Source organism: Ustilaginoidea virens, chromosome 7, assembly GCF_000687475.1.
Source record: "Ustilaginoidea virens chromosome 7, complete sequence".
In the NCBI taxonomy this organism is placed as follows: Eukaryota; Fungi; Ascomycota; class Sordariomycetes; order Hypocreales; family Clavicipitaceae; genus Ustilaginoidea; species Ustilaginoidea virens.
The window spans coordinates 718,914-746,907 of NC_057322.1; the positions used below are offsets into that span (position 1 = coordinate 718,914).

At 58.0% G+C, this 27,994-nt stretch overlaps 9 protein-coding genes across 9 annotated transcripts; 5 read left to right on the forward strand and 4 right to left on the reverse strand.

The window, feature by feature from the left end:
* Positions 1–70: 70 nt before the first annotated feature.
* On the reverse strand, positions 71–325 carry UV8b_07822 (uncharacterized protein; the record flags this gene model as incomplete). Its single annotated transcript, XM_043145319.1, has 1 exon — positions 71–325. One exon carries the CDS (start codon positions 323–325, stop codon positions 71–73), a length of 255 nt encoding a protein of 84 aa, XP_043001254.1.
* A 979-nt stretch (positions 326–1,304) lies between these two features.
* On the reverse strand, positions 1,305–2,291 carry UV8b_07823 (uncharacterized protein; the record flags this gene model as incomplete). Its single annotated transcript, XM_043145320.1, has 2 exons — positions 1,305–2,126; positions 2,205–2,291. 2 exons carry the CDS (start codon positions 2,289–2,291, stop codon positions 1,305–1,307), a joined length of 909 nt encoding a protein of 302 aa, XP_043001255.1.
* Positions 2,292–5,365: 3,074 nt separating this feature from the next.
* Positions 5,366–5,572, reverse strand: UV8b_07824 (uncharacterized protein; the record flags this gene model as incomplete). The annotated part of the gene is made up of 1 exon (XM_043145321.1): positions 5,366–5,572. One exon carries the CDS (start codon positions 5,570–5,572, stop codon positions 5,366–5,368), a length of 207 nt encoding a protein of 68 aa, XP_043001256.1.
* Positions 5,573–7,433: 1,861 nt separating this feature from the next.
* Positions 7,434–10,024, forward strand: UV8b_07825 (uncharacterized protein; the record flags this gene model as incomplete). The annotated part of the gene is made up of 9 exons (XM_043145322.1): positions 7,434–7,674; positions 7,861–7,946; positions 8,340–8,416; positions 8,900–9,413; positions 9,515–9,562; positions 9,630–9,662; positions 9,753–9,836; positions 9,901–9,934; positions 9,996–10,024. 9 exons carry the CDS (start codon positions 7,434–7,436, stop codon positions 10,022–10,024), a joined length of 1,146 nt encoding a protein of 381 aa, XP_043001257.1.
* A 1,703-nt stretch (positions 10,025–11,727) lies between these two features.
* Positions 11,728–14,132, forward strand: UV8b_07826 (uncharacterized protein; the record flags this gene model as incomplete). The annotated part of the gene is made up of 5 exons (XM_043145323.1): positions 11,728–12,024; positions 12,212–12,699; positions 12,813–13,210; positions 13,335–13,719; positions 13,850–14,132. The coding sequence occupies 5 exons, from the start codon at positions 11,728–11,730 to the stop codon at positions 14,130–14,132; spliced, it is 1,851 nt and encodes a 616-aa protein (XP_043001258.1).
* Positions 14,133–16,517: 2,385 nt separating this feature from the next.
* Positions 16,518–18,127, forward strand: UV8b_07827 (uncharacterized protein; the record flags this gene model as incomplete). Its single annotated transcript, XM_043145324.1, has 2 exons — positions 16,518–16,623; positions 16,821–18,127. 2 exons carry the CDS (start codon positions 16,518–16,520, stop codon positions 18,125–18,127), a joined length of 1,413 nt encoding a protein of 470 aa, XP_043001259.1.
* A 1,953-nt stretch (positions 18,128–20,080) lies between these two features.
* UV8b_07828 (uncharacterized protein) lies at positions 20,081–21,259 on the forward strand (the record flags this gene model as incomplete). The annotated part of the gene is made up of 1 exon (XM_043145325.1): positions 20,081–21,259. One exon carries the CDS (start codon positions 20,081–20,083, stop codon positions 21,257–21,259), a length of 1,179 nt encoding a protein of 392 aa, XP_043001260.1.
* Positions 21,260–22,621: 1,362 nt separating this feature from the next.
* On the forward strand, positions 22,622–23,990 carry UV8b_07829 (uncharacterized protein; the record flags this gene model as incomplete). Its single annotated transcript, XM_043145326.1, has 5 exons — positions 22,622–22,948; positions 23,098–23,215; positions 23,304–23,368; positions 23,437–23,842; positions 23,914–23,990. The coding sequence occupies 5 exons, from the start codon at positions 22,622–22,624 to the stop codon at positions 23,988–23,990; spliced, it is 993 nt and encodes a 330-aa protein (XP_043001261.1).
* A 373-nt stretch (positions 23,991–24,363) lies between these two features.
* UV8b_07830 (uncharacterized protein) lies at positions 24,364–27,969 on the reverse strand (the record flags this gene model as incomplete). The annotated part of the gene is made up of 2 exons (XM_043145327.1): positions 24,364–24,442; positions 24,512–27,969. 2 exons carry the CDS (start codon positions 27,967–27,969, stop codon positions 24,364–24,366), a joined length of 3,537 nt encoding a protein of 1,178 aa, XP_043001262.1.
* Between the last annotated feature and the right edge of the window lie 25 nt (positions 27,970–27,994).

The window sequence follows — 27,994 nt, forward strand, 5'->3', positions numbered from 1 at the left end:
GGGCCCGAGCACGAGTACGGACTAGGAAAGAACTGAGAACTGTTTGACAGTGGGTGGCCGTCGATGGCAGTCAATGCCTGTCGATGGCAGCGGATGGCAGTCGATGGCTGTCGAAGATGACTGTCGAAGATGACTGTCGAAGATGACTGTCGAAGATGACTGTCGACGATGACTGTCGATGGCTGTCGAAGATGACTGTCGATGACTGTCGATGGCCGTCGTTGGCCCTCTCATCCCGGTCCCGGCTCGTTCTGCTCACCAGCCTCCCCGTCTTACCCAGCTCGAGCGGGGTACGTGAAAGGCGGGGCAGCACCGCCTCATTCATTCGTCATCCGTCATTGGCCTGCGCTGACCGCCCCACGCTCTCCATTGCCCATCGTCACGTTTCCTTTCATATTTCCTTCCAATCCGTCTTGGCTGCCGGATACCGATACCGAGCACTCCGTACGTACTGTCGCCTGTCGCCCTCCCTGCAGCATGCCAACCCCGCTTCGGGATAAGTCTCGACTAGCTTACTGTAAACGTAATTCCATATCATGTATGTATGTACATATACCCGAGACCAAGTCGCGACAGCAGGCTGTCTGGGCCACGCATCATCCCTGTTTCACCACCTCGGAACCGAACCCCCCTTATCCCCTATCCCTTCCCCTTCCCCTATCCCCGTCCCCGTCCCCGTCCCCGTCCCGGCCATCATGGCACAAGTACGCCACGCCAAGTGCGGCTAGAGGCTGTATATCCGGCATGCATGGCGGCTTATACTCCGTACCCGTGACGGCTGTCCCGTGCCGTGTGTTGGTCGCTGGCGGCGTTTCGGACGTCTGCTGGTGCTTGCTGGCTGCGTCGAGTATTCTGTTGATGCTGGCTACGGTCCGGTCGTCCTGGACGCCTTGTGCCCGTGGTCTGCCTCGGCCAATGTTCATGCCAACTCGGGCCTTATCCCTCCCCTACCAGACCCTTACTCATGGCGGATAAATGTCGCCCTTCTTCGTACGCATTCATCCTCGTACCCTAGCATGAGCGCATCAACGTCCCATCCCCGTCATCATCTCCCACAGGTGCTCTTCAACCACTCGCACAGTAAGGCAACACCCCTGTCTCAACCGTAAGCATCCACTGAGCACGGGCACGATGCACAAGAACAAAGATTCAAGACATTAGGAAGGGCTCGCGCAGGGATCCCGCGTTGCTTCGAATCCCGTGCTGCCGCTGCTGCCGCCGCCGCCGCTGCTGCTGCTGCTGCTACTATGTATCCCATTAACCTTGCACATTGTTCGCTTTTTACAACCATTTCATGGCGTCCCTCAGCGCTGAAGCCGCATCTCTGGGCCGTCATCCAAAATGGAAGCTATTCTCGTCTTGTCCCGACCTCTTGAACCAAGCTCGGCTCTCCGGCCCTCGGCAGGGCTACCAACGCGCGTCATCGGGTTGCTGTCACTGTACTGACCGCAGGCTCCCAACCTCCACGCTTGCTCCAGCGCCGCCGGAGATGCATTCATGCCGTATTCATCGCCAATCACGGCCCAAAACGCTCTCTTGTGTCTCTCGTACACGGCGAAAAGCCTCTTCAGATCCACCTGTGCAGGCGTGTGCACCGACGAGGACGGCGGCGACAGGCGCGAACCATCGAGGCAACGAGGCGGCCCAGAAGGCTGGTAGGTTGCACCTCCCTGAAAATGGTGCATCTTGACCGGCGGCAGAGTGTTGTTGATGCATTGTTCGGATGTGATGCTTGCGCACCTTGGCAGGGCCTCGCCGATTGCGGGAGAGAATGGGACTCCTTCCGGTTTGGGCAGAATGGCCGGCAGTCTCGGCGATCTCTTTGCAGACAGGATCCGAGGCAGCCGCATGTCGCTGTCTTGTGTCGACTTGCCCAGGAAGCCGCCGCCGCTCATGGGTGGTGAGAGAGAACGAGCTCCTCGGCACACAGGGCTGGAAGGCGCGGCAGGCTGACTTGGCGACGGCTCTGACGAGCCTGATGAGAACGAGGCAATGCGCTTGCGCCTGGTGCTTCCATGCGATAACTGGTGATAGTGCAGTCGACAGGCCAGCTCAGTCTTGTTCAAATGGGCTGCAATGTGCTTGTACGGCGTCTTGAGCATTCGGGTCTGGATAAGATACGCTTCCTATTTCGAAAGAGAGACAGACGCAACGTAAGCAAGTGTCTCCGAAGCAGCACGTTTTCGCCCATGGAGAACACTAACCTCCTCTTCTCTCCACGCTCGACCGCTGCTGCTGCTAGTGAGAGACGTCTTTCTGTTCTTGGTTACGCCATTTCTATGTCGATTCATGGCGTCTGTCGTCGGCGAGTACGTAGGTTGAGCATGCATCACTTGTGTAATGGACATTATAGCTGGATTCTCTTGGTGGATGCAGTAGTTTATTACAGTAAGCAGCTCGGGCTCGGTTTCGAAGCACTGGAGCTTTCGCTTTGACGCGGTTTCGAGTTTCGACAGAGAAAAGAGAAAACGAGAGGTTGTCCGTTATAGATCTAAAGGAAACCGAAATGGCAAACCAGGCCTCTTGACGGTCGGATGAACTTGAGGCGTAGATGCGTGATAGTGATCGGAAAAGAAAAAGAAAAAGAAAAGTGTCCAAAGTCCAGCCTTGTAGCAAAGTTTCTTAACGAGAGGGATGTATACCCAGAGTGGTCTATCCAAAGAAAGAAGTGAAATATATTGAACAAAAAGCCGACTGGATTATTGGTCCATCATTCAACATCGAGCTCTGGTTAAAAGAATGGTAGCAGCCTGGCCGGTAGGGTAGCAAGAGTAGCAAGAAAAGAAAGAAGGATGGCAGGCGGAATAAAGAAATAGGAACGAAAGAATACAAGACTAGAAACAGAGAAAACGTTGACGTGCAACGCGGTTGGTGTTTTGCCGCGCAGGAGAAACGAAGAGAAGAAAAGAAGGGAATAAAGAAGAGAAGAGCAGATGCAAGTAGAAGAAGAGGCAAGTGCTAGATGGCACTGATATAGTAAAACACGGCGCGAAACGGCAAGACGCCTTGTTGATTAGCGGCAAGTTGCAAGACCCGCATTGTTCCTCTTCTACGGAACGACTTGCTGGTGATGTTCTCGATCTGGTACAACATGGACAGGGGTCCCTGTCGCTCGAGATCCAGCCTTGTTACATCTCAGTTCGGCTGTCCACTCGGCGCTGTGACAGCTTGGACATGGGCTTGAGGCGCTGGCCTGATGCGATGCCCGCTCGCGACAGCATGTCAACCCACTGGAAGTATGGTTGACGCGAGAAAAAAATCATGGTATGAATGAAGCGGCTGGCGAATTGGCAGAACGGTTGTTGCGTACATGTCGCTTGACATGGCTTGCGCATGACGGTCTTTCCAGATGACGGCCTCCGGTCCGTCCACCGATCCGGCCACAACAGTGTAGTGTAATACAAGACTGCGAAGCAAAGTGCGTTCGTTACACTGTAGTCAGCACCTCTTGAAGCACGGGTTCTGCTGCAAAAAAAGGGTGGCCCGAGGCAATTGCTGTTCGCTTCGCACAAAGCTGTCGGAGCTGAAAGTCACCACTCCGTACTTTTTAGGGTAATGAGACAACGGTGGCGCGGAGTCATGATGAGGTCTTTTGTGTCGAGGCTAGCATAACAAGTTGCAAACTACACAGCGGAATTATTAGTGTATTGGCAAAAAGGAAGCACGCAAGGGGGTCCATCTCGAAACACCACCTTGGGATGCGAAGCTAAACCGGATGCCAGGCAAAAGCAGCCACGGGTTTGAACACCGGAGCCATCTCTCGCATCTGAACCGCTGGGAGAGTCGTGGTGGCGCATCCTTGGTGCCGCGGCAACATGGCAACTCTTGTGACTGAATGCCTTGAAGGGGTTGCCTTGACATGTTACAAGCGAGCGGCTCTGTTTTGAAATCCCGGCCCTCGCCGCAGAGCATGTTCCTGCGTCGGGGCCAGGGAATCCCAGCCGAACTAGCCTGGCACAGCACCCGCCCGACTTGCCCTCGAAGCGTTAGCCTGGAACACGGGAAGCTGTTCCTCGTGAACAAGCTCGGCTCCATTTCCAGGATGTCTTGTTGTATGCGACGCCATCATAGGACGTGAGTAGCGTTTCGGGGTTTGAAAATGATGTCGTGATGGTCTGGTCCGGGGAGGGGGGTTTTTTTTTTTTTGTGATTTTTTTTTTTTTTCCCTCGGGGTCCTGTTGAGCTGTTTGTTGGTAATAAAGTTCCCGCTCTTCCCTTCTGGTCTATGATGAAATGCATGCCTCTTCTGCAGCATGTATGGCAGGAACCACCAAGCCACTTGGGGAAAGTACATGGCAATGGCAACAAGCGAGCTTGGCAGAGTACCTCCAGCTTATTAGTGTCTCCGTACCTGCCATCTTGGTGGCAACTCCTCCAGTAGGGCATGGCTCAGCGCCACGGAGCATCTCACGAACCCTGACAGGCGGAGGCGGGGCGTGGTTTGAGGGTCCCTTGAAACTTGCACTAGTTCAATCCGAGTCGGTGTCAACATTGCCGCACAATATGCACGTCGTCTAGGTTTCAACATGGCGGCGCGGATATGATAATGGAGGGCTTGTGAAACTGCTATCTGCTTCCAGCTACAATTGTTCCGACACTTGCACCCGCTCTGTACTGTCGGACCACGCGCTCTATTTTCTGGGTGTGTGTTTTTTTTTTTTTTTTTTTTTTTTTTTTTTTTTTTTTTTTTTTTTTTCTCCCTTTCCCTTGCTCTTCTTTTGTATTTACCCACGTGATATCATGTGGTTCTGATTCGCATGCTTCCCGTCACGTGGGTTCGAGTCTGGGTCCGAGTTTGGGATCAAGTCTGTTTGATTTACTAACCACCACCTCGTGCACCATTTCGACCTGGTTTTATTGACGGAAACAAGGAAAAGCACAAGCACTAAACATTAGACTTTTCCATTCAGTCGCCATCGAGAGCCCGGATGGACAAGTACAGGACGATTCGTAGCCTCAAACACTACTAATCTGCACGGGTTGTCCTCGTACTCAAACTAACTCGGAATCCATCCATCCGGAGCCATCATTTGCTTACAAGCCGAATCTACCGCGCGTCATGTCAAGGCATGAGGAGACGAGCCATGGAGCATCGGTTACCTGACGTAATTGTCCGAGTAGTCACTTCTGGTTGAGAACAGCCTTGTGCGGATATGAACCGGAAACGAGGGAGTTGTAGCTGATAGCTTGGGGTGTCTGCGTTGGGCAAGTTTTCGACGCTGGGTGGGAGGCGCCTTTGACTTGAGCTTTCTTCCGCACGCGCCAGAGCCAACTGATCTGACCAGGACGAGTGGTTGCAGCGACGGCAGTTGCACGTTGGGGAGGGGGGGTGGTGTTTAAGCATCCGACATTAAATATCGAAACATCAAACATCAAACATCGAACATTGAACATTGAACATTGAACATTGAACATCGAACATCGAACATCGAATATCGAGCATCGAGCATTGAACATCGAGCGAGGGCAATGTGCGGAGCAGAAGAACAGCAATGTATTGGGTACAAGCCAAGAACAAAGCGTAGAATGCCAGCGGTGTACTCATCAAGTCACCGCGGTACTCGGGACGCATCTTCGGATCGGCTACCGAAGCGAGGCACAGATGGGCTGCGCTTGGGCCATCTTGGATCTTTGGATCTCAAGCGGCAATCATGAGCTTTACGAATGGCTAAAGGGCAAGATGGAGAGAGTTACATGAAGTGTCTACTCCGTACCAGGGGGCGGGGTTTATTTCGCAAGACGGGATGATCCATGTCTCTGAACAATGAACAATGGCGAGGAGCCTGGTTGCTTCCTCAGGCAGAAAGTCAGGCAGAAGCTCAGGCAGAAGCTCAGGCAGAAGCTCAGGCAGAAAGTCAGGCAGAATGCGCAACGTGAGGCAGAGCAGGATGCACCGAGGTACCTAGACCGTCTGGCAGGTGCTTTCCTTCGCATAAGCTTACCCTTCTTACCCGACACGGCCTTTGCGCGGATGCAATTCCTGAATTCTATACGGGATGGGGCAGGGGGCATCCCAGTGACGGGCTCTGGAGATGACAGCATTCGCCTGCGCGTGGCAAAATACGTGAGCCTGGAATTTTGGTGTGCAACCATTTTTCCGACACGGAGGGCGGAGTAGCCAGCCCGCCAGCCAGCCTCTAGCCAACCTTTATCCAGCCCGCTTGTCTTTTTTTTTTCTTTTTTTTTTTTCCCGGGAAGGCTGGTAAAGAGGAGAACATTGAAGGAATGAGAAGGGGAATGCCAGCCAGCCGCCTTGGACATTGCATGTTATTGTCAATTTGTTGTGGGGGGGGTTGGTTGGTTGGTTGTGGGGGGGGGGCCTAGTAGGAAGTAGCACGTACTGTAGGGACTGGTACTGGCGCACTGGCGCACTGGCGCGCTGGCGCAATCGGGCGCAGTACATACCGTGTAGCAGCTTGTACTCCGTACAGTACGAATCATGATTGTTGGGTAGACGCAAGTGCGGGTCGTGGTCAGATTTTCGGGCCGCTCTATTGGACCGAGATGGCTGGTCGCTCGAAATAGCTTGGTCATACATGTACTGTACCACTTCCCTGCGCAGACGGCCGCACCGCGCGCAAGGACTTGACTGACCCCCCATTCTTTCCTCTCGCATCCATTCCCCCCCTCGCTTTTTCCGGCGGGAAAAAAAAAAAAAAGTCACCTCGAGTCTGGTCCAGAAAAATTCTCGACCGCCTCAAACCCCCCAAAGCGCTCTAAAGCAGAAGCTACTTGGGCGCCAAGTACCAGAACTCCTCGTCCCCCCGAAGCACCAGACGCTTTGTACATGCTCGGCGGGATCCACCGCACGCACCCGCTCCGGTTCATTGTCGAGACATCTCATCATCAAGCTTCATTCATCAGCGGCCTCCGCACGCAAGAGGTTGCGTTGCGCAAAAGGGACCAGAGACGCGACGTCTGGAGAAGGAGAGGACCTGGCCGACCCCCCTTCCCAAGTGCTGCGACGTGCTCAGGCGCTTGTCCATCTTCACTTGTCAATCCCAGCCGGTGCTGAACCAGCGGGCGCCCCAGGTTCCCTTTTCATCGGCAGCCAATACCCAGCATCGCCACGCGCTGCCAATTTCTCACCCCGTCAGCTGCATCTGCATCGGGGGCGCGACATAGGGTCGTTGTTGGCTGCGCAAAAGGGCACCCCTTTTCCCCCTTTGCCTTGTCTGTTCAACATTTTCCACATTATCCGCCGCATTTTCCGCATTTTCCCCTTTTCGCAGTAATCGCCTGCTTGCACAAAGCCGGGGCCAGCTCCAGCGCCAGCGCCAGCGCCAGCACCAGCACCCGGTTAGGTACCTGCTCGACCCAGCCGTCCGCTCAGGAAAAGACTGGACAGACCAGACGCATACGTAAGTACCTACCTACCCTTTCCGCTTGGCGACCACCAGCCCGTCTTATCCTCTCACGGAACCCACTTTCTCATGTGTCTTGGGGCTAGTTATAGTCCACAGAGTCCACAGAATCCACAGAATCCACAGCGGTCCACAGCGGTCCACACACCATCAGGCTATTGGGTTTCAGCCTCCACTGCACTCTCCAGGCCCAGGCTGGCCAACGTCAACTACCTCGCCCTGCCCATCTCTCAAGACGCAGGAATTTTGTATTACGCAAACCCGTGGCTCTTGCTGTCTACCACACCAGACCCCGACCCCGGGACCACCTGTGTAACTTTGACTTGTCTCTCTACCAGAGGACCTGCCTCACGACCTTTTTTTTTTTTTTTTTTTTTTTTTTGCTGGCAGCAAGTGTGGGAAAAAATAAAAATAAAAAAAAATAAAGCAGCAACAGCACCAGCAGCAGCCGCAGCAGCAATAAAAAAGGAAACAAGAAAAAAACAAGAAAAACAAGTCCAAGGCCCTCTGCAACAATCGACTTCTCTTGCTGCAGATTTATCCGAGGGATTGATTGATTCTGTTGCCTGTGAGCATCACGCGGTACGTCGCCTCTCTCTCTCTCTCTTTTTTTTTTTTTCTTTTTTTTTGTTTGCGCTTTGCCCTTTTTCCTTTCCCCGTTTGCCTCTGCAGAAACTCCCCTTGGCTACTGTTCATTGTCACGTTTGCATCGACGTCGCGCTCGCAGCGGGCTAGGTCTTGTCCTATGCCGCTTACCGTGTTCGACGGCGCGCGTTGAGCTTCGCAAACCTAGGCTACACCAGCCGCGTCGCTGCAGACAAGACCCATGTTTGTCGCCAAATCTCGCGCCTCGCAAACAATGACTAAATCGTGCCTGCGATCGCTTGGGTTCGCCTTGATCCGGGCCCTTTTGTCTCTCTTCTCTTCTCCGTCGTAGAGCCTTTCACTGACAGTATTTGTTTCTGTCGCATCCAGATCATGCAGCAGTGGCAGGTCGGCCCTGTGCCGGAGTACGTCTACTCCAACTCCACTCACCCGCCAAACGACATGCAGTAAGTACCGACTCCATCCCTCTGTTTGTTCCTGGTACTTTCAATCCATCGTCGTCTACATCCCATTTATCCACCGTCTGCCTACCTACCTACTACCTACCTACTTCACCTTTTGCCCCTTTGGTCCTCGATCCTCTTGTGTACCTGCTTGCTGTCAACTTGCTTCGTGCCTACTTGCTGTCTGGTTTTTTTCTTCCCCTTTCACCCTCTTCTTCCCCCAACGCTTCTTCCCCAAGTTGGTGCAACCAACTCCCCTTCACCGTCAAACACAAAACCAAAACTGCCCATGACAGCCATGTTCCTGCATTTGGGTTTCGTTTCGTTCCGTGGCGGCAGTTGTGGTGGTTGAACGGGTTTCGCTGTGTCAGGGACGGGACCACCAAGCTCCCTTCAGTATCTGATATCGCCATGCCGTCCCGACCCGGCGGTAGGGTAGCCCTGTGTTGCATTTCCAACAGCGCTGACTTTGTCCGACGTAAACAGCAATCATCCCTATCAACCAGACATGGCACGTCGAAACGAACAGCGCATGGAATTTCCCTACGCTGCCGCGCAGCCCAACATGGCACCTCAGCAGCAGCAGCAGCATCACCCAGCCCCAGGCCAGCCACCAATCAGTGTCTCCCAGGCTCCAGGTGCTTCCGGTGCTCAGCAACAAGCGCAAACTCCAACCCCGGCGCAACAAGGCCGTCAGCGTAAGCGACCGGCTCCCAACACGGCACCGTCCCCAGCTACTGCTGCCGCTCCCGCTGCTCCCGTCCCAGCAAGCCAAGTTCAACCACCGGCCCCGACTCCCCCTACTCCCCAAGCCGCTCCAGCTCCTCCTCCGGCTCAGGCCCAGGCCCAGGCCCAGGCTGCATCCGAAGATGCCAATACTACACCAGTGCAGCCGCCGCCGGCCAAGAAGAGCAGGACCAACACTCCATGGACACCTCAAGAGGAGCTCAGACTGAAACAGATGCGAGACGCTGGAAACAGTTGGGCAGAAATTGCCAAGGTAGGCCCACAACACCCACAACAACAACAACAACAACAACAACAACCACCTGGTGGCACAAAACATCCTTGACCACGTCCGGCTTACTAAGATGCGTACAGACGTTCCCTGCCAGAACAGAAGGCTCAGTGAAGAAACATTGGTACAAGGTACAGTTTGTCGATATGCATGGGCATGCGTTGAGTGCTGTTGATGGATTTTGACACTTTGCCATAGGATATGCATTATGCAGAGTTTGCCGAAGACGAGGTATGCTTCACGAGGTCTCATCCTTTTTGTTATTCCTTCTTGATTTTCTTTTTTCATTTCAGTTGCTGGACTGACGTCATCTTACGATAGAGCCAGGCCTTGTTGAATGCCATCAAAGAGTATGAAAACAACAAGTGGAAGGTGATTGGTCAGAAGGTCGGCAAACCAGCCAAGGTACAGGCTTCCATGATCCCAGACGCTGGCTGGAATGCGGTATAGCTGACAAATCTTATATCAGGCTTGCGAACAATATGCAAAAGAACACTTCCCAGGTCGGTGATTTCCTCGCGCAGCCATTTTATGTATCGGCGCTCACTGACTTTTTTCTTGTAGATCTCTTCACGGCCGGCAAGGGACGGTAAAACTCCAGGCTATGGGATTCTACGGGTATGTCTTAAAAGTAGTCGCTTTGGGACGACAAATGATGAGATTTGTCGCTGATTCCATCTCGACGTGCAGCTCTCTAGCCAGAAGAGTCGCGCGGTGCAGTCGTGGTGGAACGATTACGGTTCGATTTGCCGAGAGGCCACCCGTCGACGGACTAGTTTGTATTTGAGGATGTTGATAACACGTCAGTTAACTGTACAGCCGCGAACTAGGCGAATGCTGTGGGTGACGAGGCTAAGGAAAGGGGGGGGGGGGGAAAAGGGGCGGGGGGATTGGGAACTGGTATCAGAGCGTCCAGAGAGCGGCGAACGTGTCGTGATTTGTAGGAAACCCTCGTCGTATTTCCTGTATACTCTTCTGGTATCTGCTTGTTGTCCTGTTTTTCCGCTTGTTGTTGCAGCTGCGACGCTCGAGTTTGGCTGCTTTTGAACCTACATGCTTCATTCCATTCGGAATGTCATCAAGGTAGGTCAACCCGTCCTGGGATGACACGGGCTTTACTCGGGACGGGAGGACGGGGAAGCGATTTTGGAGGTGACAGGCTTTGGGAGATGGTTGACGCAAGTGATCGGCTGATGATCAAGCCCCAATGACTATATACGAATGCTGCTTCGGAGGCAACGGTCACAGAGAAATGGTTTCTTTTTTTTTTATTTTTCTCCCTTCTCTTTTCTTCTTCTTCTTTTTTTTTTTTTTTTTTTGGCCACTTTTGCTAGATGGGAGGGAACGCCAGAGGCAAATCTGTTTAGGTATTCTTCACGGGCTACTTTAAAGAGCAAGGACAGGGACGGCTAAATCGATTCAACTTGTGTCTCGAGGAGAGCAGGTGGTGGTGATGAGGTTGTGCTACATACATATACGGTACACGTTTGCGCGTGGACGGGGTTCGTGTTTCGCGCGGACGGGAGGCTGGAGGCTGGAAGGCTTGGCATGTGTTCCGATGGGAGGGATGGGCCTGGTCGATCGGAGGGTTATGAGTCGGGGGTTGCGTGACTGGGGGACATGCGACTTGGGGACTTGGAGACATGCGACTTCGGAACTTGCGACTTGGTGAAAAAGTAACCATCGCAGCATATGAAGCCGAATAAAGCCTCGATATGTCGGCCCCACTGCCTGCCGGGGAAGGGGGGCTTCGCCATGTAACAAAGCTACCGTACGAAACTGTCCCACACTGGCAGAGTATCAGCACCGCATGCTATGGCGGACGGGTCGGGTTGTCGTTGTGTTGTTTATGTCGAGGGCTGTCGAGTCGAGTGCTGGAGTTGGCCCGGCCTGCACTCTGGATGTTTCCAGCCGATGTCAGTTGGGGGGGACTTGGAAAGCAAAACGTTCGATACCTACATCTGCAGACCAGGCGTTGAATTATCCGAGAGGGAAAAAGAAAAGGCCAATACTAGCTTGCTGATGCTTGGCCATGGATAACTGGCATTGCCGTGACAAGCAGAATCTCATGGCCAAAATCCACCCTAGGGTATCCAAACGTTGACGACCCAGACTTCAGCCACAGTGGCCTAACCCACCCACCCGCGCGCAAGGCACGAATAAGTGGCTGGATTTTTTTTTTTTTTTTTTTTTTTTTTTTTGCCCTCCCCATCCGAACAACGCATGAGCATTCTGCACCGACGCAACATTGGCCATCTGCCTCAACACCAGGCCATAGCATATCCCAAACACAGCAATGAAGCGCAAGCTCGACCACAACGGAGTCCCGTCCTCCCCGGAGCCGGAGCCGCAAAAGCGCAGCAGGTCTGAGCCGTGCCCGGATGCCGACCTCTCCTTCGCGGACCTGGGGCTAGACCCTCGCCTAGTCCAAGCAGTTGCCGAGCAAAACTTCCTGAAGCCCACGTTGGTGCAGCAGCAAGCGATTCCCCTGGCCCTGAACGGCAAAGACGTCCTCTGCAAATCCAAGACGGGCTCCGGCAAGACGGCCGCCTACGTGCTGCCCCTCCTCGCCGGCATACTGAAGAGGAAAAGGGTATGTTTGATGAACCTGGGCGTCACGTCTCCCCTCCCCGCCTCTGCCCGATTTCCGCTCGACTCCCAACTCGAATTTCCCCACTTGAAGTTTCTGTAACGCGACATTTGTCATGTGTGTCTATTTAATGTCGTTCCATGCATTGTGATTATCCGTCTCTGACGCGCCAAAAAAAAAAAAAAAAAAGGTCGATGCCAGCTCCGCAACGTCGGCGCTGATTTTGGTCCCGACTCGCGAACTCGCCGACCAGGTTTTCAAAGTCATCGAGCAGTTCTCCTCGTTCTGCGCCAAGGACGTCCGGGCGGTCAAGCTGACCGACAAGCTCTCCGACGCCGTGCAGCGGTCTCTGCTGTCCACGTCTCCGGACGTCGTCATATCGACGCCCTCGAGAGCATGGCACAACGTCAACTCGAACCAGTCTGCCCTGTCCCTGGCCAAGCTTACCCACCTGGTCCTGGACGAAGCCGACCTGCTGCTGTCGTACGGATACGACGAGGATCTGGAGAAGCTGTCGTGGTCGATTCCCAAAACCGTCCAGACAATCATGATGAGCGCCACCCTCACAGCGGAGGTGGACTCGTTGAAGAAGACCTTTTATCGCAGCAACGCGCCCGCCCTGCTGGACCTGGAAGAAGCCGACGCGGACGGACCAGGCGTGACGCAGCTGGTCACCAAGTGAGTCGGCCATGCTCGACCATGCTCCGCAGCAATTTTCTCTTTTTTTCCCCTTCTTTTTTTTTTTTTTATTTTCCTTTCTTTTCTTCCCGCTAACGAGGGTGCCCATGCAGGTGCGGAGAAGACGAAAAGTTTTTGCTGGCGTACGTCATCTTCAAGCTGCAGCTGGTCAAGGGCAAGTGCATCATCTTTGTCGGCGACGTGGATCGATGCTACCGATTGAAGCTGTTTTTCGAGCAGTTTGGCATCCGAAGCTGCATTCTGAACTCGGAACTGCCCGTCAACTCGAGAATCCACGTCGTCGAAGAGTTCAACCGCAACGTCTACGACATCATCATTGCCTCGGACGAGAAGGAGGTCCTGGGCAACGAGGGGAAAGCAAACCAGGAGACGGAGGACGAGGAGGCCCAGCCAGACAAAGGGGACGGCTCCGACGCGAAGAAGCAGCCGCAGCGGTCGAGCAAGACGCCCAAGGGCGCAAAACGAGACAAGGAGTATGGTGTTTCCAGAGGTACGGGCTCACACGGATTCTCATGACGTCTCATGACGTCTCATGACTTTGGGTCTTGAACTTTGTCCCCGGGGGGGGGGGATTCAACAACGCACCCTGCTAACGGCAGCTTTGATCCGCGCAGGCATCGACTTCAAAAACGTTGCGGCCGTCATCAACTTTGATCTCCCGACCTCGGCTTCCTCGTACACCCATCGAATCGGCCGCACTGCACGGGCCGGCAAGGCCGGCATGGCCCTGTCCTTTGTCGTGCCCAAGGAGCTGTTCCGCAAACACATGCCCACGTCGATCCCCAGCGCGGAAAAGGACGAAAAGGTCCTGGCAAGGATCACGAGGCAGCAGGCCAAGAAGGGCAAGGAGATCAAGCCGTACAACTTTAACGCAAAGCAGGTGGAGGCGTTCCGGTACCGCATGAACGATGCCCTTCGGGCCGTTACGAAAGTGGCCGTCCGCGAGGCGAGAACTCGCGAGCTGCGCCAAGAGCTCCTCAAGAGCGAAAAGCTGAAGAGGTAGGCGCCCCAGCCGTGTCTTTTTCTCGTCTCCGTCCTTTTCTTCTGTCTCTGTTTCTTCTTTCCTCCTTTGTTTTCTTTTTCACCTTTTCTCTTTTTTTGCCCTCTTCTTTTTAACATGCCGTTGCAGGTACTTTGAAGAGAACCCCAGCGAGATCCATCATCTCCGTCACGATGGAGAGTTAAGGACCGCCAGGCAGCAGGCCCACTTGAAACACGTGCCCGAGTATCTCCTGCCCCAGGACGGGAACAAGGGGCTCACCGCGGACGAGGTTGGCTTCGTGCCGCTCAGGAGGTCGAGCAAGCTGCGAGGACAGCGCAAGGGAAAGGGGGCAAGGCGGGGCGGATTCCGGGGCGGTGCCAGGAAGGGGGATCCGCTCAAGACGTTTAAAGCTAGGCGGAAGGCAAGGTGAACGGCTGCCGTGCAGAGCGCAAGACGATGAATGAGTGGTGAGTTGATGTGCGGTTGAGTCGGCGTCGTGGTGGGAGGAGCCGCCGTGCCGAATTGCCGGGAACTTTGGGGCGGGTATGTGGCATGCCAGACTGGTGATTGGGTTGGGAATGGCACCGCAATGCCGGTTCAAGCGATGCTCTGCAATGGGATTGTGACCCAGGAACTCAGGTAAGGTATGTAGTGACTAGGGACATGCCATCCCCTGCTCCGGACGGAGTAGACGGCACCGCAATGCCGATCCAGTGATGCCCTGCGATGGGACGGTGTCCCGAGAACGAATTGACGAGGAATGGATGGTACCACGCCATCCTGTGCTCTGGACGGAGTAGACGGCACCGCAATGCCGATCCAGTGATGCCCTGCGATGGGACGGTGTCCCGAGAACGAATTGACGAGGAATGGATGGTACCACGCCATCCTGTGCTCTGGACGGAGTAGACGGCACCGCAATGCCGATCCAGTGATGCCCTGCGATGGGACGGTCTCCCAAGAACGAATTGACGAGGAATGGATGGTACCACGCCATCCTGTGCTCCGGACGGAGTAGGCGGCACCGCAATGCCGATCCAGTGATGCCCTGCGATGGGACGGTGTCCCGAGAACGAATTGACGAGGAATGGATGGTACCACGCCATCCTGTGCTCCGGACGGAGTAGGCGGCACCGCAATGCCGATCCAGTGATGCCCTGCGATGGGACGGTGTCCCGAGAACGAATTGACGAGGAATGGATGGTACCACGCCATCCTGTGCTCCGGACGGAGTTTACGGCACCGTCTGCGTCGTCACTATGCCGGCAACTCGGGAGCTGGGCCCGCCTGCTCAGCACTCGCGTTCCTACGTAGGTACAGGTACCTCCTACCTGGCGTGCATTCCTCGTGGCGCGATGCAGGGACGAGCAGGTCTGGTTGCGTTTGGAGAGTCGATCCCATTCGACCCATCAGCGGCGGGACGTGCCAAGTATGCACTTGTACTGTACCTGCGCTGTACGTTTTACATTGCGTGTTTGGTTCGCTGCGGATCGTGCGGTGGCGGGTCTAGTCCATTTCGGGCTAGGCCCTGTGCGCTGGGACTTTTGGCTGCACGTGCGCTGCCAGTGCAGGTGCCGGCAGCCAGCAGGCCTGCCAAGTTGACAAGTAGGGGGCAAGGCCTGGTAGCAGGTAGTGGGGTACCAAGCAAGGGAAAGGGACTGGAACTCGGGGGCAGCCTGCTTCCCCCGCTGTCATTGATGCTTTAGATTGACGTTGACGTTCGCGGTGCCGTGCCCCGGCCGAGGCGACTCTATTAGAGTTTCCGAGCCGCGCCTGGTGCAACGTCGAGGGTTCGAGATAGGGCAGGACGTTGCGCTGCAGCCCCCAGCCTTGTCGTGCCGTCTGGTTGCTTGGCTTTGTCCGACAGCACCGTGTGACGTCGGGCGGAGTCTAGCAAGTTTGCAACGCAAGTGCGAGTTCTGCAATGATGCGTCTTGGGTACCGTCTGGTCTGGTCTGGTCCCTCGCATGGCCAGACGTCATGTGGGCTGGCTGGCAGCTGGCCACCACCACAACACCTGCGACGGCTGGTGCCAAGTCGACGACGGGTGCCAGCAAAACCCGGATGGCGCAAGCCACCTGCCCAAGTCCAGAGCCCCGAGTTCCAGTGGCCCCAACACGAAGTTGCTTTAACCTGTTTTGCTCCAGGGGGAAGGATCCACGCCTGAGCCCTTGGCCCCTTTGGCTTGCCTCGCCTTTGCCACCCGGCCTTTCATTCCTCGCGCCGTTTGTTCCTCGTCTTCCATCGTCGTTCCTCGTCCCGGGCTGCGGAAAAAAAGAGAAGGAAAAAAAAAAACAAAAAAAAACAAAAAAAAACAAAGCGCTTGGCTCTTTCGTTGCTCCTTTGCACCACAGGTTGGAGGACCGTCTCGGCTCCCGGTCGTTTTCTCTCGTTTTACGACGGACCATCGTTTCTGTCTTGGCTGTCCTCAGCTTACAGTACCAGCTGGCCCCGCCCCCCCCCCCCCCCCCCCCCCCCCCCCCCTTTTTTTTTTTTTTTTTTCGCTTTTTTTTTCTCTCTTTCTTACTATTCATTACTGGTCTCGGTTTGGGCTTCGCTGCCGTTCGCGACGAAATTTCCTGACGAGGTTTCCCGCCGAGTTTCCCGCCGAGTTTTCCGCCGAGTTTCCCGCCGTTTGGCTGCCTGGAGGACGCCGTGCTGCCTCGTCCCGCCCGTCTGTCGCTCGATATCTTCGTAACCCCCAGCTGATGGTATTTGCTCGACGGCTTTGACGGGCAGACCAGAAACGAACACACACACACGCGAAAAAAAAAAAAAAAGAAACCAGAGGGAAAGAAGAACGAATCTCAACACCATGTTGCGCTCCTTGGCCATCGCCACCCTCCTTCCTGCTTGCGCCGTTCTGGCGGCCAAGTGCGACCTCAACAACAAATGTCCGCAGGATTCTCCCTGCTGCTCCCGTAAGTGTTGTGTCTCTGGTCTCTTCTGCCTCTCTCTCTTGAACATGCTTCCCGGCCCCCCCCCCTCTTCCTTCCCTCCCCACAGCCAGCTGTCAAGTCAAGCCTATTTCCCACGGCAAGCCGAGAAACAAAATCCAGCAAAGGGACCTTGATTGCTGACCTGCGCGACCAAAATCCGCGTCGCACCGCATCATCAGAGTACGGCGAATGCGGCATTGGGGCCTACTGTCTTGGCGGCTGCGATCCTCGCATGTCGTACAACCTGTCGGCCTGTGTTCCCGCCCCCGTTTGCCAGGACCGAACGACCAAGTTTACCACGCTGGACAGCATCGTCGACATCAGCAGCTACTACGGCGATGCCAGCAAGAAGGACTGGGTGGCGCAGGGGGAGCCGGCGCTCCTCGACGGCAACGTGCTGCTGACCATGCCCAAGAACAGCGTCGGGACCGTCCTCGCCTCGACGACGTACATGTGGTACGGCAACGTCAAGGCCCGGTTCAAGACGAGCCGCGGCGCGGGCGTCATCACCGCCTTTATCCTGCTCTCGGACGTCAAGGACGAGATCGACTACGAGTTTGTCGGCGTCGATCTCAAGACGGCCCAGACAAACTACTACTTCCAGGGCATCACCAACTACCACAACTCGGGAAACATATCCCTGTCGGACACGTTTTACAACTACCACGACTACGAGATTCGCTGGACGCCCGACAAGATCGAGTGGCTCATTGACGGCCAGGTCGGCCGCACCAAGCTGCGCTCCGACACGTGGAACGCGACGTCGCAGAACTGGATGTACCCGCAGACGCCGGCTCGGGTCCAGCTGTCCATCTGGCCAGGCGGCGCCGCCACGAATGCCAAGGGCACCGTTGACTGGGCGGGCGGGCCCATAGACTGGAACGCCCCCGATATCAAGAACGTCGGCTACTTTTACGCCACCTTTGCCGAGGTCAGCATCCAGTGCTACAACGCCAAGTCGGGGCCCGGCACCAACAGCGGCAAGAGCTACACCTACAACAGCGTCACGACCACCAACAACACGGTGGTGGACGGCAACGGCGACACCGTTCTCGGATCTTTTCAAGGCACCGGCTGGGACCTGAAGAAGGGCAGCAGCAGTAGCAGCAGCAGCAGCAGCGGCAACCAAGCGTCTGCCTCGCAGAGCGGCAGCTCGCCCGCAAACACGGCCGCCATGATTCCAGGCGGGGGAAACGGCGCTTCGGGCCAAGACCACGGCAGCAGCGGCAGCAGCAGCGGCAGCAGCAGCAGCAGCGGCGGCGGAAGCGGCGACGGCGGCAGCACCCCAGGTGGATCGGGCGCATCAAGCGGCTCCGGCTCGCCGTCGAATAATTGTCCCGTCGGCTCGTTCAGCCAGGACTGTAGCGGCGCGAGTAGCTCCAGCAGCAGCAGCAAGAAGAGCAGCGGCAGCAAGACGGGCTCGTGCGCGGGCGCGGGCGCATTGGCCGTGATGATTGCTGGGCTGGTCTTGCACTGCTGCCTATGAAAAGGGCGGGCGTTGCATCACTTGGTGTGGCGAATATCTTTGCGGTTTCTGCTTGTCTGGCGCGGCGCGATGCGGTTTAACACGATCCGCATGATGGTGGTAATACAAGCCGGTCCTCTCTGTGTGTGTCTGTCTGTCTGTTTCTCTTTTTTTTTTTTTTCTGGAAAAAGCTTGTACCCTTTCATCACGGCATGCCATTTTTGGCTGCATCTCTTCGTCGGACCGGGCTCTGTTGCCAGCCGCGGTTCTGGAGCACCCGCTCCTTTTTGTCAAACTGTATTTTGCATCATAATCTGTATTTTGCATCATGTACTGGATCCAGGGGGGATGGCAGCGCAGCGGAGCAGAGATGCAGAGCCGTGTGCGCTGCTCGGAGGCTCTTGCGCAGCCCAGCGCAGATGAGTAGCAGCGATGTTGAAGATGCTTTGCACAATGCCTTTTGAGATGCCTTTTGAAATGTCTTTTTCACCATGCCTTTTGAAAATGTCTTTTCTTCACCATGCCTTTTGAAATGTCTTTTGAAGTGTCTTTTTCACCATGCCTTTTGAAAATGTCTCTGGAAAACGTGCTTCTTCTCGTTGGGTCGGTTCCGAGGAAATGCTGATCAGCTGCGCAACAGGCCTGGTGTCCGATCTGCCATGTCCGAGCAGCCATGTCGCCATGTCCCGCCAGACGGAGCAAATGGTCAATGTCTGGCTGCATGCTGCATTGCATACATGTACACACGCATGTACGAAATCGCCAGGGGTGTTGACGGAGCACAGGGGGTCGATCCTGCAAAAGGGCCTTGTCCGATCCACCGTGGGCAAATGGCTAAAACGCGCGGCTCATTTGGCCATGTATTCAGCAGCTTGAGTTGGCAGGTTCATACCAGACAGATGGCATGCAGGTATTGATGCCTGGTATCAGGGTATTTGATCCGTGCAGCAAACGCGGCCCTCTGACACCAGACCAGACCAGACCCGACCAGACCAGACCAGGCAGACACAACAGGATACCCTTGAACACATGGCACACTGCATTGCATTGCACCAGACACCGCCAAGGCGACACCTGCCGTGGCAGCAGACGACGCGGACGCACGCATGACATGCATCCAGGATCCGAGCCGGTGGCCCGCCGGCGCTGCCCCGTCTGCCCCGTCTGCCCGTCGACAGGGGGCAGAAAGAATCGAGACGCCGCGCACACATGACGTTTCTGAAACCCATCCCACGCGCTCGTCTCGCCGCCGTGGCTGCGGGCACAAGACATGTCTGACATGGTCGACGATGCATCCATCTATCCGCCTGCCTAGCCTGTGCCTGCGTCTCTTTCTCCGCAGGCACGCTCGACTCGCACAGCGCGCCCAAGTCCAACAACCCCCAGCCTTTGTGCGACCGCGGCGCAGCCCAGCGCAGCCCAGCTTCGGGCCGCCGGACTGCGCGCGCTCCTGGCTGCCCCTTTTATTTTGTGCTTTGTTTCGCCGGCGTTCTTTGTGCGACGCGCCAAGACGCGGTTTGCACGGCAGCTGCTTGTTCAGGACGTGGTCCCTTTGACTCGTTCTTTGTGCGCGTGTGCCCCGGACCCTGTGTGACATGTGTGTGTCTCCCGGGGGGGGGGGGGGGGGATGCTGCGGGTATAAAGCCGGCGGTCTGCTGTTTGCGGCACTTTTTGGTTCAGACTGACATTGACATTTAGCATTACGGAGTACACGCCCGGCGGACTTGCGAATACCCTTGCTCGTTGAATAGGCGTACCTTGTTGCTGCTGCTGCTTGTTTTCTTGGGTGGCCCTGTGGGAGGTTTGCGCGGATAGAGTCCTGCGCAGCCTGCTGCTCGAAGCTGGTTCTTCGACATTTTCGTCTTTGACATTTTCGTCTTTGACATTTTCGTTTTCGACATTTTCGTTTTCGACGTTTTTTCGACTCGTCCTGACTGCACACCTCGGACCCTCGATCACGGCTTACTCCCCGTCATGAAAGCCTCCCGTCTCGCTGCCGGCGCCGCCGTGTCGTGGGCCGCCGCGACGTGGGCCGCCGCCACCGCCGCCACCGCCGCCAGGGTCGCCAAGCTCGTCCTGTCCGACGCCGCCGGTCACATCTACCTCGCCGACTTTGACGGCGCCGCGTTCAGGCTGCGCTGCAACGCGAGCGTGGGCGGCGCGCCGACCTGGCTGGCCTTCTCCCCGCCCAGCGGCAGCCTGTACGCGGTGGACGAGAACAGCGCGACGACGATGCGGCTCGACGTCGACCTCCAGGCCGGCACGGTGACGCCGTCGGCCAATGTCACGTCGGCCAACGGCATCGTGCACCTCGAGTTCTCCGGCGACGGCGGGCGCATGCTCGGCGCGGCGTACGGCTCGGCCGGCGTGGCCGTCTTCAACACGGCCGGCGGCGGCCTCGAGTACCTCCGGTCGGTGGCGTCGAGCGACCGCGGGGGCCCCGTGCCCGGGCGCCAGGACAAGCCGCACCCGCACCAGACGGTGCGCGACCCCAGCGGCCGCTTCTTCGCCGTCAACGACCTCGGCACCGACCGCATCCTCGTGCTCGACGGCCGCGATGACGCCTTCGCCGTGGTCAACCACGTGCCCGTCGCGCCGGCCGGCTGCGGGCCCCGGCACGGCGCCTTCTACCCCGCCGGCGCGGCCCGCGCCTCGCACTACCTCGTCGTCTGCGAGATGCGCAACCTGGTCAACCTGTACGCCGTGCGCTACGGCGGGCCCAGGGGCATCGACTTCTTCTTCGAGCAGTCCCTGTCGACCCTGCCGCCGGGCGCGGGCGCGGTGTCGCCCACCGCCGCCGCCGGCGAGCTCGTGCTCAGCCGCGACAGCCGCAACGTCTACGTCTCCAACCGCCTGGTCGACAAGGACAAGCGCGCCGACGACAGCATCGCCAGCTTCCGCGTCGTCCCGGCCGGCGCCAGCGTCAAGCTGGAGCTGCTGGGCCTGACCCCGACGGGCGGCCGCCTGCCCCGCATGTTCAGCCAGTCCGCCGACGGGGAGACGCTGTTCGTGGCCAACCAGGCCGGCGGGCTGGGGCTCGTGGCGCTGCGCAGGAAGCCGGACGGCACGGTGGCGGACGCGCCGGTCGCGAGCGTCGCCATGGGCGAGTTTCCGGGCGGCAACGGGCCGGCGTTTGTGCAGCAGATTGCGTAGGGGGGGCAGATTATATGGCCGGGTCGGGTTCTGTCTGCGCGTTGCATAGGTGCATATGTAGCAGGGTGGTGGCTCCTTCGTTCCGGATAGGCAGGCACTTTGGTCTTCACTTTAGTTTTACATGGGTCGCCCTGGTTCCGTCGTGGCCTTGCCGTCTTCTCTCGGGCAAAACAAAAGAAGCATTGATGCTGCCGCGGTTCCTCTTGCCGTGCCTCTCTCTGCCTTTCTCTGCCTTTTGTGCCTTGTGTGAAATGGGGGGACATGCCAGTGACTTGCCCCTCTTATCTGTGCTAATCAGCCGACGTGGGGGAGGGGGGGGGGTTGGCCTGGGGCGACAGCCGCCCTCTGCCCCGCCCCGGAGACCCCCGGAGACCCCGGAGCCCGCTAGCTACTGGCTCCTCTTTATGCAGACGCCCCCGTGAGCCATGCGGCATGCGAGCACCATGCACGCGTTGACACTCTGTGGGTGAGCGGGTTGTCGCACACGCAGGCTCAAGTCGCACGGCACGCTGCACCCCTTGCTCGGCAAGAGCCGTTTTGGAAGCAAGGCGTCGCGTCGACCGACTTGGGACGAAGTCGCCCGCTTGCAGCATCTGCTTTGTCGAATCAAGCCATATCGCGACAAGACGGGCTCTGCTTTCTGGCTGGTAGCAGTAGCAGCAGTAGCAGCAGCAGCAGTAGCAGTAGCAGCAGTAGCAGTAGCAGTAATAGTCTTGTAGAGACACCCCCTAGAAGTAGTAGTAGCCTTGTAAAGACACCCCAGCAGGCGCCTGTGCACTTGCCCGCCAAGCTGGACTTGGATCGTACCTGCCTCTTCCACGGCGCGGGGTCATGTCCGCCCCTCCTCCTCCTCCTCCAACAACTCCCTCGTCGCCTCATGTCCCATGTCTCTCTCATGTCTCACGTCTATGCCTCATGCCCCGTGCCCCGTGCTTCTTGACGCCATTGAGCATGACGCCGTTGTCCAAGACGTTCGTCGTAAAGCCCGTCTCGCCGCCACCGACGGACCCTCGCAACGACTTCGCTTGCCAGGATGGAAACGGTGCGGCTGCATGCTGCTGCCTTGCTCGGCCCATGCTTCGGCCGGCATCGACATCATCAACCCCGAGCTGGCCCGCCAAAGCCAAAAAAATAAATGGCCCAGCATAAACTAGTCCATCGCCGAGTCTCCACATGAGCTCATCGGTCTCGTACGGCCGTACCCCATTTTAAATCCATCGTTAGAGTTTGCCCTCCCCCTCCTTCCCCTCTCCCGCCTCGTTCTTGCGACCCGTCAGCAATCCTCGTTTTGGCCCCAAACCCGTTGTCCGTCTGCCCGCCCGTCTCCCCGTCCGTTTCCATCAGCAAGTCAAACCTCTCGCCATGTCTTTCGGCCAGACCATCACCCTCAACTCTGGCCATGCCATCCCTCGTGTGGGATACGGCACTTGGCAGGCTGCGCCCGGCGAGGTCGGAAACGGCGTCTACGAGGCCCTCAAGACCGGCTACCGTCACCTGGACTTGGCCAAGATCTACGGCAACCAGAAGGAGGTTGGTGAGGGTATCAGGCGCGCCCTAGCCGACGTTGCGGGCCTGAAGCGCGAGGACATCTTCATCACCTCCAAGCTCTGGAACAATAAGCACGCCCCCGAGGACGTCGAGGCGGCCCTCGACGATACCTTGGCCGAGCTCCAGCTGGACTACCTCGATGTACGTGTCGACTGATCCCTTTGCTTGCGCGGCTGGCAGTCTATCTCGACCGGGTCCAGAAAAAGGATGGACCTTTTCTTTAAAAAAGAGAAGAAAAAAAGGAAAGAAGAGGGCATTTTCACTGGGCCATTCTGACACAACTGCTCTAGCTCTACCTGATCCACTGGCCCGTTGCCTTTAAACCTGGAAACGACCAGTTCCCCAAGACTGCCGATGGCAGCGAGGTTGAGCTCAACCGCAATGTCACCATCTCTCAGACCTGGAAGGGTATTCCACCCCCCCCCCTCCCCTGTACCCGCGCTGCTGAAAGCGATCCGTTGCCGTGGTTGACGCGCTTCTTCTTCTCTCTCAACAGCCATGACCCAGCTCCCCAAGTCCAAGACCCGATCTGTTGGTGTCTCCAACTTTAGCATTGAGCACGTAAGCTGCTTCCCCGTGTGCCCAACGTTTGCCGCGGCTCCCCGCATTAACGAACCATCTTCCCGCAGCTCGAGGGCGTCATTGCTGCCACTGGGGTTGTGCCCGCCGTCAACCAGGTCGAGCGCCACCCCCGGCTTCCCAACTTCGCCCTGACCGAGTACTGCGCCAGCAAGAACATCATCATCACGGCCTACTCCGCCTTTGGCAACAACAGCTGGAACATTCCCCTGCTCGTCAACGACCCCCAGATCAAGGACATTGCCGACCGCCTCGGCGCTGAGCAGGGCAAGACCGTCACCCCGGCCCAGGTCATCATTGCCTGGTCCCTTGTCGGCAACCACGCCGTCATCCCCAAGTCGGTGACGCCGTCGCGCATTCGTGAGAATTTCCAAGAGGTCGAGCTCGACGAGAAGGCTCTTGATCATCTCACCAAGCTGGGCGAAGACCCTCAGCGCTTCAACATTCCCATGACCTGTATGTTTTTCTCCGCGCTTGCTGCCAACGAGCCGTCACTAACCACCCCTCCCTTGTCCGTGATGCAATAGATGACCCCGCCTGGAAGATTGACATTTTTGGCGACGACAAGGAGAAGGACTCCAAGGCCCAGGTTCTCATCAAGTGAAAACATGCGACGGGCGCTGCCAAGGGAGAGCCGCGCAGAGCATCACGATGATTTGGAAAACAGGAAAAAAAAAACAAGACGGGCGCATCGGCATGTCAATGTAAATGTGAATGTATAGAAAAAATCCATGGCTAATGACTATGAATTTGGCCTTTGCGCCCCTCTCGGCCCCCCAATCCCCCTTGTCGTGTTCTACGGAGCTCAGTGGCACGATGTGATGCCCCATGCGAATACGACGCCTGATGCCTTATGCACCCTGTATGAATCCGTAGACAGGCCAAGCCCCATGCGAATACGTCGCCTGATGCCTGACGCACCCTGGGTGAATCCGTAGACAGGCCAAGCCCCATGCTTCATGCACTCTCTCTTCCTCTCAGCTAAGCAGCTCCTTGATGTCCTCGATGCGCTGCAGCTTCTTCTCCTCGTCGGTCATCATGCCCAACGACGTCGCGCTACACGTATTCGTCAGCAAGCCACAAAGGCCCGCACAGCAGGGGGGCAGACGGGGGTCCGCAACTCACATAAACTTCTTGCGGTCCTGGATGCGCAGCATCCTCTCCTCCACGCTGGCCCGGACGATGAAGCGCTTGACGACGACGCGGTCCTCCTGCCCCAGCCGGTGCACGCGGTCGATGGCCTGCGCCTCGATGGCGAAGCTCCACCACGGGTCCATCATGAAGACGCGCCCCGCGCCGGTGAGGTTGAGCCCGACGCCCCCGGCGCGCAGGCTGGCGAGCAGCACGGTGAAGCCGGCGCGGTCGGCAAAGGCCTGCAGCACGGCGGCGCGGGCGCGCTGGGCGAGCGCGCCGTCCAGCCGGAGGTAGGGGACGCGGGCGCGCGCCAGGGCGGGCTCGAGGAGCGTCAGGAACGACGTGAACTGCGAGAAGACGACCGACTTGACGCGCGGGTGCTCGGCGCGCAGGCTGCGCAGCTGGGACAGCAGGGCGGCCACCTTGGCGGACGAGTGGTTGGGCCCCAGCCGCTGCAGGCTGATGCCGCCGCCGCCGCCGCCGTCGGTGCTGCCGTCGTCGTCGTGGTGGCGGACCACTTCGAAGAGGTCCCGCGGGCGGAGGGGCTCGCGGCAGCTGAAGCAGCGCGGCGTGACGCCGCGGTCCGTCTCGTGCTTGATAAAGTCGAGGAGGCACGTGCGGCACGCCGAGTGCCAGCAGCCCGTGACGGTCTGGTCGCTCATGGGCTCGTCGAAGCACAGCGGGCACTCGCGGCCGGCCTCGCTGCGGATCGCCTCGAGCGCGTGGGCCCCGTAGGTACAGTTGTCCTTGTCCTTGTCCTTGTCCTTGTCGTCGTCGTCGTCGGCGGCGGCGGCGGCCGTGAAGCGCGCCACCAGGGCCTCCAGGTCCATGTCGTCGGCCAGGCCGGACGCGGCGTCGGCGGCCGCCCCGGCCTCGGCCTCGTCGGCCACAATGTCCCGGTTGCGCACCAGCACCGGGTGGCAGCACGACTGCCGCAGCCGCAGGATCTGGGCGAAGATGGTGGTAAAGGCCTTCATGACGGTGCCGGCCTCGACGTTCCTCGACAGCGTGCGCTTGGCCATGCTGTGGATGTGCTCGTACACGTCGCGCTCGGGCTTGGACAGCTCCACCTCGACAATGTCAATCTGCTTGGGCGGCAGCGTCACGAGCGGCCGCCCGTCGGGCGTCCTCATGTCCTTGGTCCTGCGCATCACGAGCGGCTCCAGCACCGTCTGCACCACGTCCAGCGCCCGGACGAAGTCGCCCGTCTCGAACGGCACCGTGATAAAGGTCCTCCAGAACGAAAAGTTGTTCCAGGGCTCCACGCCCAGGAAGCGCACCAGGCTGAACAGGTCCTCCAGCTTGTTGACGATGGGCGTGCCCGTCACCACCCATCTGCAGTCCGCCGAGATGCCGTAGCAGGCTCGGGCCGTCTTGGCAGCCCTGTTCTTGATGTGGTGGGCCTCGTCGAGGATGACGCGGAAGAACCTGAGCGAGAAGAGGCCGTTGCGGGACGACTTGTCGCTGCCGCCGCCGCCGCCGCCGCCGCCGCCGCCGTTCTTGGCTGCCGCCAGCGTCGTAAACTCGGACAGGACGACGCCGTAGCTGGTGATGACGAGGTCCGGCGCTTGGGAGGCGTTGGAGCTGCTGCAGAGCGCCTGCAGGTTGCCCGTCTTTTCGCCGCCGTAGTAGAGCTCAATCTTCAGGGTGCCCTGCTTCGACGCCCTTTCCGCCTCGCTTCTCCACTGCGCCAGAAGCGACAGCGGCGCAACGACCAGGGTCGTGCGAGGCGCGGCCGAGACGCCGCCCGCCGCCGGACCGGAACCCAGTCGCGTCAACGGGTTGACGTTGGAGGCGGATGATGACCCGTGCGGAGCACGCGCCGCCTCGCGGGCCACGCCGGGTCGATGCGAGTGCACGAGGCTGAGCATCTGGATGGTCTTGCCCAAGCCCATCTCATCTGCCAGGACGCCGCCGAGACAGTGCTGCTCCTGGACGGGCAAGTCGAGCGACAAATCGCCCGAGTAAGGGTTCATGTAGAACCTGGCCAAGCCCTGGACCTCTGGCAAGGCCTGATCGTCGGCGTCCTTGGTGGGCCATTCGTACTCTTCCCACAGTGGATGCATGGACGGCTGGCGGCTGGCCCTGTCGTCCTTTTCCTTTGCAATCATCCAGTGGAGCGACTGCTTCTGGTAAGGCCGGAGCGTCATGGCGAAGCTCTCGGCTGGCTCGGCTTCCGGGGTGTTGAAGTCGAAGCACTGGGCCTTTTTGTACAGGGCATCCAGCTGGTCCTGTTCAAGTTCCTCGCCTTCCTCGGCGTCTGACGAGGTTGGCGGCGCAGGCTCCGACTCGCTGCCCGCAGCGGCGGCTGGAGCCCGTTTCGTGTCCTTTTGCTTCTGCTCATCCATCTCGGCGGCTTGAAGCAGCCCCCTTCTTCCGTCCCTGGCCGCCGCGCTGGCCCTCGTTGGCTCGAGATTGATTTCCTGAAACAGCCTGACCAGGGCCACCTGACGAAGCCTGAGCTCCTTTTCCTCTTGCGTCTCGGTCTGGTCCAAGAGACTGCTGGAGCGATCCTCGGCCAGGTCGAGCCGCCGGCTGTCAAAGGCCGACCTCAGCAGAAAACACCGCAGCTGCAGAAACACGGTGTCGTTGGTTCGCATTCGTTCGGGGGCATAGACGCAGGTTCCCTCGAGATGGCACACGTCTTGATCCATCAAGGTCGAGACCCAGCTGGCCGTTTCTTTGGCCAGCCGGCCAACCTCCATCCCGGACGAGTTGGTGAAGCGAACAATCACGTCGACCCTCCTCGACGCGGCGGGGCTCGGCCTCGTGGGGGTGCTGCTGGAAACGCCAAGCTTGGCTTTCAGTTTGGGGGCCGGGGGCTGGATCCTCTGTCTCTCAATCTTGACGACGTCGCCGTGCTTCAGGAGGTTCGTGCCGCTGCGGGTGGCCCAGCCTTCCACGCCAAAGGCGCCGATGTAGCGCTTCCGCGGCATGGAGCCACGCGTCTTGGTCGAGACGGGCTCGGCTGGCTGCCTATCCGCCGCGGGCTGGCATGACGGCGGTTTCCCATGGCTCGGATGGCCAGCAGGTTGTTGTTTTTGTTGTCGTTGCTCTGCCTGGTGCTTTTTGTAGGTGCCGTCGTAGTACATGTTGACAGCGGCCTCGAGGTTGTCGCCACACGTGTCGCGGATGATGCTGAGCACCTCGTGGCACACGTTTTCGCCAACCAGGCTCTCGAACAAGTTCCTATCAAAGGCCGGGCAAGTCTCGTCACGCGACGGCTCCTCGGCAGGGGGCTCTTTTGGCTTGCCATTTTCCGCGCACTTGCCCAGGGTCGCGGAGAGAGCGGGACGACGGTCATTCCGCAGGTTGCCAGCAGGGCTGTCGGGCTGCTCGGACACGCCGGCGACGACGGCTGGTCTGCCGCTGTCGGCAGAGGCCTCGTCTGCATCTCGAAAGAACCTCCGCTTCTTTGCAGGAGGCCCTGCCGTAGCTCGCGACTCCATGATGAGCAAGAGCGCGCCAACTTGC